This window comes from Arachis ipaensis, chromosome B09 (genome assembly GCF_000816755.2).
Source record: "Arachis ipaensis cultivar K30076 chromosome B09, Araip1.1, whole genome shotgun sequence".
Lineage (NCBI taxonomy): Eukaryota > Viridiplantae > Streptophyta > Magnoliopsida > Fabales > Fabaceae > Arachis > Arachis ipaensis.
Genome location: NC_029793.2, coordinates 121,434,920 through 121,442,718, shown reverse-complemented (window position 1 = coordinate 121,442,718; position 7,799 = coordinate 121,434,920). Strand labels below are relative to the sequence as shown.

Sequence of the window (7,799 nt, the reverse complement as noted above, 5' to 3'; positions counted from 1 at the left end):
CACGCTTACGCATGGAACTCCCCTTTTTTTCATAAACATGAGGAAAGACAATTATAACACAATCTTGGCAATCATTCAAGCTAGATACTTCAAAAACACTTAAAATTTCATGCCATACTTAAAAGTAAGCATTTTCTTCAAAATTACCAATTTAACTATACCAAGATCAATGAAATCCTCATGAAGACTCTAACAAGCTCAACAAGATCAAACAAAATCAAGCACACTTAGACAAACTCACAAAATCAAACAATCACAAAATCAAACAAAGACTCTAAAACTACATGCAAGAAACTATGTACAAGGAGAATCATACCATGATGGGATGTCTCTCACCTAGCACTTTTCTTTAACGTCCTTAAGTTGGACGGTCATGAGCTCAAGACTCTCCTCCTTTAGGTGCATCCTCAAGAAGGAACACCTCCAATTCCTTTGGTGACTTATGACCATGATACTTCTTTACCCTGTGGTCGTTCACTTTGAATGTTGCACCACTTTGAGGGTGGAATAGCTTAACCACTCCATAAGACTTCACTTCCTTTACTTTAAAGGGACCATCCCACCTTGAATGGAGCTTTTTGGGCATGAACCTAAGTCTCGAATTGTATAGAAGAACTTCATCACCCTCTTGGAAATCTTTCTTGCAGATATAGTGATCATGAAATGCCTTAGTCTTCTCCTTATAGATCCTTGCATTCTCATAGGCCTCTATCCTAAGACATTCAAGTTCTTCTAGTTGCAACTTCCTTTCTATGAACGCCTTGGTGAAGTCCATGTTGCATTGCTTGACTGCCCAATAGGCCTTATGTTCAATTTCAACCGGGAGGTGGCACGCCTTCCCATAGACAATCCGGAAGGGACTCATCCCTAGTGGAGTGATAAACCACTATTTTATGGTTTATCTTGTGTTTAATTGAGTGGTTTTATCAAATCCTTACCTACTTATTCATATGATTTGCATGATTTTATATTTCCCTTCCTAGTTTTATTCTATGGTTGAAAACTTGCTTCCTAGAGATCTTTAATTAGTATATTTTAATTCTCCTTTATACCATTCGATGCCGTGATCTGTGTGTTAAGTATTTCAAGCTTTATAGGGCAGGAATGGCTTAGAGAATGGAGAGGAAGCTTGCAAAAATGGAAGAAACACAAGAAACTAAGGAGATGACCAGCGAGCACCGACGCGCGCGCATGGCTCACTCGAGCGTGCGGAATGGAGAAAATTGCAGCGACGTATGCACGTGCTTGACGCGTACGCGTGGAATGGAGTTCTGCAAGATGACGCGCACGCATGGATGACGCGTACGCGTGACGAGGAAATTCGCCAAATAACGTGCACGCGTGACTGACGCGTACGCGTGATCTGCGCGATCTACAAAATTAACAGAAAATGCTGGGGGCGATTTTGGGCCGCGTTTTGACCCAGTTTTCGGCCCAGAAACACAGAATATAGCTAGGGAACAAGCAGAGACTCAACACACAGAGACATACACATTCACATATTCTCATTAGGATAGTTTTAGATTTTTAGATCTGAATCAGAGAGAGAGTTACTCTTCCTCTAGTTTTCCTTTACATTCATAGTTTATTGCTTTGCTTTTGGATATTGAAGAGTCATCACCTCCGTTGAAGATACTATTCTAGTTTGTTTCCTTACTCTTTTATTTATTTATTCCATATTCTTAATTCTTGTTTAAAGTGGTAATTGGATTATTTTCATGGATTGTTAATGCAAAGGATTACTTTTACTTTTAATTAATTTTGAATCTCTATTTTATTTAAATTATTATGTCTCTTTTCTATTCCAAACTCCCAATAACGAAGATGGTATCGATGTCAATAGAGTAGATTCCCTACTTGACATAGGGGTTGATTAAGAGGAGACACTTGAGTTGGAATGCTCAAGTGGTTAGTTAAATTGGAAGTTGTTGGCTAATTCTGTATTTACTAACGCTAGACCTTCCCAAGGGAGAGGACTAGGATTTGCAAATAAAAGTTAGCTCAATCACTTGACTTTCCTTTATTTAGTAAGGGTTAACTAAGTAAAAATAATAACCTCTTTATACTACACTTGAGAGAATTCTAACAAGGACAGAACTTTCAATTAATCATTTCCCCAGTCAAGGCTTTTTATTTTGAATAATATAAATTCCTTTTTATTTTCATTGCACTAAACTACAATTGTTTATTTTCTGTTAATCAATTCTCAAAACTCTCGGAAAACTCCAAATTAATAAATTAGCACCCTTTCTAGCAACTCGTTGGGAGACGACCTGGGACTCATACTCTCAGTATTTTTATTCTAAACTTTTGTGACAACCTTTCTAAATTGATGAGGCAGATTTTTGCTGGTTAAGAGCTATACTCACAATGCTGTTCTATTATATTATAATCTCTTAATTGGTCTAACTTCTACCACGCATCAGTTTTTTGGCGCCGTTGCCGGGGAGTTGCAATTGTGTGCTAAATTATTAATTAGTGTACATATTTTTATTTTATTTGCATATTTTATTTTAATTTATTACCATGAGCTATATGTTTCTTTCATTGAATGACGCGTTCGTTGCCTGATCCAAGCTTAGCCGCATTTGATCCTGAAATTGAAAGAACTATTTCATGTATTAGGCGTGCTCGACGTCGGTTAGCCTCTGAGGGTGGTGAAGTGATTGTTATCAATTCACCAGTCTCATCTGAGGGTGAATCTGAACCGCCATCTAAGAGAGAAATAAGCTCCTTTACTATTGATTCAGTTGATTCACGTGCATATAACAAGCTCCAGATTTTACATTGCAGCCATATCAAGTGCATCATCCAACTCTGGCTGTAGATTTTGAGCTGAAGACTGCATTAATCAACTTGATGCCCAAGTTTCATGGCTTACCTGCTCAGGAGCCCATCAAGCACCTCAGAGATTTTTAGACAGCCTGTTCTACTGTAAGGCGTCATGGTGCAAATAAAACTTCTATTCTGTTAATCGTCTTCCCATTTTCTCTTGAGGAAAAAGGCGAGGGAGTGGTACTACTCCCAACCTGAAGCAACTGTTACCAACTGGGATACGCTCAGGAGAGAATTCTTGAAAGAATACTTTCCAACTGAAGTTACAGACACACTGAGGAAAGAGATCTCCTGCATTGTTCAAGGAGAATCAGAGACTCTTTATGAGTACTAGGAGCATTTTAAAAACCTTCTATACGCATGCCCCCATCACATGATTGACAGGCTAGTGTTAATCAGTTACTTCACTCAAGGCATGTAGCCTCGGGATAAAACTACACTAGATGGTGCTAGTAATGGTTCTCTGAAAAAGTACAAGACCGCAGATGAAGCATGGTAACTGATCAGCGACTTAACTGAGTCCACCAGGAATCACAGGCACAGGAACAACCACTCAAAAGTTGTTGCAGAAGTTTCCTCTAGCACTGAGACCTCTGCTCTTACACAGAGTATATGTGAAATGACCAACCTATTGAAGCAAATGCAGTTGAACCAATAACAAGAAGCTCAGCCTTCCCCACCACAACAAAGCCAACAGTTAGTCCCCCAAAGAGTATGCGGAATCTGTGCTGATTATAGTCATTATACTGATGAATGCCCGCAGCTCCAATAAGAAGACAACACTGTGGCAGCTACTCATAACTTCTATGACCGCCCGAATCAAGGATACAATCAACAAGGCAGTGATAAACCACTATTTTATGGTTTATCTTGTGTTTTATTGAGTGGTTTCATCAAGTCTTCACCCACTTATTCATACTAATTGCATGATTTTACATTTCCCTTTCTAGTATTGTTCTATGGTTGAAAACTTGCTTCCTAGAGATCTTTAATTTGTATATTTTAATTCTCCTTTATACCATTCGATGCCGTGATCCGTGTGTTAAGTGTTTCAGGCTTTATAGGGCAGGAATGGCTTAGAGAATGGAGAGGAAGCTTGCAAAAATGGAAGGAACACAAGAAACTAAGGAGATGACCAGTGAACACCGACGCGCGCGCATGGCTCACGCGAGTGCGTGGAATGGAGAAAATCGCAGCGACGCGTGCGCGTGCCTGACGCGTACGCGTGGATTGGAGTTTGCACAAATGACGCAAACGCGTGGACAACGCATACGCGTGACAAGGAAAATCGCTGAATGACGCGAATGCGTGGACGACGCGTACGCATGACATGCGCGATCTGCAGAATTAACAGAAAATGCTGGGGGCGATTTCGGGCTGTGTTTTGACCCAGTTTTCGGTCTAGAAACACAGAATAAAGCCAGGGAACATGCAGAGACTCAAAAGACAACTTTACACACATTGATACATTCTTATTAGGATAGTTTTAGGTTTTTAGATCTGAATTTAGAGAGGATTACTCTTCCTCTAGGTTCTCTTTACATTCCCAGTTTATTGCTTTTGCTTTTGGATATTGAAGAGTCATTACCTCTGTTGAAGATACTATTCTAGTTTGTTTCCTTACTTACTCTTTTATTTATTCCATATTCTTAATTCTTGTTTAAAGTAGTAATTGAATTATTTTCATGGATTGTTAATGCAAAAAATTACTTTTACTTTTAATTAGTTTTGAATCCCTATTTTATTTAATTTATCATGTCTTCTTCTTATATTTCTATGAGCATTATATTCATGTCAATGAAGTAGATTCCCTACTTGACATGGGGGTTGATTAAAAGGAGACACTTGAGATGGAAGGCTTAAGTGCTGATTAAACTGGAAGTTGTTGGCTAGTTCTGTATTTACTAACGCTAGACCTTTCCAAGGGAGAGGACTAGGATTTGCAAATAAGAGTTAGCTCAATCACTTGACTTTCCTTTATTTAGTAAGAGTTAACTAAGTGAAAACAACAACCTTTTTAATACTACACTTAAGAGACCCCAACAAGGATAGAACTTCTAATTAATCATTCCCCCAGTCAAGGCTTTTTATCTAGAATATTAATAATCATTCTTAGTTTTTATTGCTTTAATTTACAATTATTTAATTACTCATTATCCAAACTCAACTCTCTTGGAATTTCCTAATTAATAAAATAGAACACTTCCTTGCAACTCGTTGGGAGACGACCTGGGACTCATACTCGCAGTATTTTTCTATTCTAAATTTTTGTGACACTCTTCTAAATTGGTGAGGCAGATTTTAACTGGTTAAGAGCTATACCCGCAACGCTGTTCTATTATATTATAATATCTTAATTGGCCTAACTTCTGCCACGCACCAGTTTTTGGCGCCGTTGTTGGGGAGTTGCAATTGTGTGCTAAATTATTAATCAGTATACATATTTTTTATTTTTATTTTTTATTTGCATATTTTATTTTTTTTATTTTTACCATGAGCTATATGTTTCTTTCATTGAATGACGCGTTCACTGCCTGATCCGAGCTTAGCCACATTTGATCCTAAAATTGAAAGAACTATTTCACGTATTAGGTGAGCTCGACGTCGGTTAGCCTATGAGGGTGGTGAAGTGATTGTTATCGATTCACCAGTCTCATCTGAGGGCGAATCTGAACTGCCATCCGAGAGCAAAACAAGCTCTTTTACTACTGATTCAGTTAATTCACGTGCAGATAGAATGGCAGCACCTAGGAGGATTACTCTCCAGGAAGCTAGAGCCCCAGATTTTACAATGCAGCCGTATCAAGTGCATCATCTAACTCTGGCTGCAGATTTTGAACTGAAGACTGCATTAATCAACTTGATGCCCAAGTTTCATGGCTTACCTGCTCAGGAGCCCATCAAGCACCTCAGCGATTTTCAGACAGCCTGTTCTACTGTTAGACGTCAGGGTGCGAATGAAACTTCTATTTTGTTAACTGCCTTCCCGTTTTCTCTAGAGGGAAAGGCGAGGGAGTGGTACTACTCCCAACCTGAAGCAACTGTTACCAACTGGGATACGCTCAGGAGAGAATTTTAGAAAAATATTTTCCAGCTGAAGTTACAGACAAACTGAGAAAAGAGATCTCATGCATTGTTCAAGGTGAATCAGAAACTCTCTATGAGTACTGGGAGCGTTTTAAGAACCTTCTGGACGCATGCCCCCATCACATGATCGACAGGCTAGTGTTGATAAGCTATTTCAGTCAAGGCATGAAGCCTCGGGATAAAACTACACTAGATGGTGCTAGTAATGATTCTCTGAAGAAATACAAGACCGCAGATGAAGCATGTCAACTGATTAGCGACTTAGCTGACTTTACCAGGAATCACAGGAACAGAAATAGCCACTCGAAAGCTGTTGCATAAGTTTCTTCTAGCACTGAGACTTCTGCTCTTACACAGAGTATATGTGAAATGACCAACCTACTGAAGCAATTACAGTTAAATCAACAACAGCAAGCTCAGCCTTCCCCACCACAACAAAGCCAACAGTTAGTCCCCCAAAGAATATGCGGCATATGTGCTAATTATAGTCATTATACTGACGAATGCTCGCAGCTCTAACAAGAAGACAATACTGTGGCAGCCACTCATTACTTCTATGACTGTCCAAATCAAGGATACAATCAACAAGGCTACAACTATAACCAAGGATAGTAGGACAACTCCAACCAAGGTTAGAGGGATAATTCCAACCATGGCTGGAGGGACAACTATAACAGAAGAGGCAAAGACAACCAAGGAAACCAGAGGTGGAATAACAACAATAGACAGTAGAATGAGAACCAACCTTACAGAGCTCCTCACCTAAGGCAATCACAAGGACCCCAGCAAAACCAACAACAGGTCCCTCAGATCACTTATCCCACTTCCTCATCAAATGACGAGATGCTTCGTTCTCTTGCACAAGGACAACAAGACATGCAGACTACACTGAACTCTACTCTAAATGGTCTGAATGCCACTTTACAAGCTCTCGCTGCCTGTATAGATTCATTATCTACTTCCACTAACCAACCTTTAAACTCCAGTGGAATTCCTTCTCAACCTTTACCTAACCCCAAGGGTGGCATCAATGCCATTACTTTGAGGTTCGGAACCACACTTCAAGAGAGGAACCAAGAGGAGCCAAGCCCACAAGTACACGCCCCAGCTGAGGATGTGATAGAAGTGGAAGATGCCGAAGAAGAAGAGGAAGTGCAAGACAAGGTTGAGGAAGAAGTAGCTCAGCAAAGGAATGAACCACCAAAGGATGCAGAAGAAACAAGTGGCGCCATTCCTATCCTGTTTCCACATCTTGCAAGGAAGTCCAGAAAGCAGATGGAACTTGATCCCAAAATGGTAGAAATTTTCAAAAAGGTTGAGGTAATTGTTCTCCTTTTTGATGTTATTCAGCAAGTACCTAAATATGCAAAGTTTCTGAAGGATTTATGCATACACAAAGATAAAATTAATGAATTAGAAACTATTCCTTTAGGCAGTTCTATATCTGCTTTAATGGGAGGTATACCTGAAAAATGTAGTGATCCAGGTCCATGTATGGTAAACTGTACCATTGGAGGTGTAATATTTTCTAATTGCATGTGTGACTTAGGAGCGTGTGTTAGTATAATGCCATTGTCTATATATGATACCTTAAGGCTTCCTCCCTTAAAAAGGTCGGCAGCTCTTTTTGTGTTAGCAGATAAAAGCATTATTACAGTAGTTGGAATTGTTGAAGATGTATTAGTGAGCATTTAGGGGCTCACATTTCTCATTGACTTCTAAATCCTGGAAATGCCCCCTAATGACTCAGGAAGACCATCATCAATCCTACTTGGAAGACCATTCTTGAAGACTTCGAAGTTCAAGCTGGATGCATTCTCAGGAACTTACTCCTTTGAGATAGATGGCAGAACAGTGAGTTTCAGTTTAAATGAAGC

At 39.5% G+C, this 7,799-nt stretch overlaps 1 protein-coding gene across 1 annotated transcript; it reads right to left on the bottom strand.

Annotated features, from left to right (window-relative positions):
• LOC107615920 lies at positions 380 to 775 on the bottom strand. The gene has a single exon (XM_016317934.1). It carries the CDS (start codon positions 773 to 775, stop codon positions 380 to 382), a length of 396 nt encoding a protein of 131 aa, XP_016173420.1.

Coding starts and splice junctions, on each gene's coding strand:
- LOC107615920 (XM_016317934.1), bottom strand. CDS start 775: ATGGACTTCACCAAGGCGTTCATAGAAAGGAAGTTGCAACTAGAAGAA.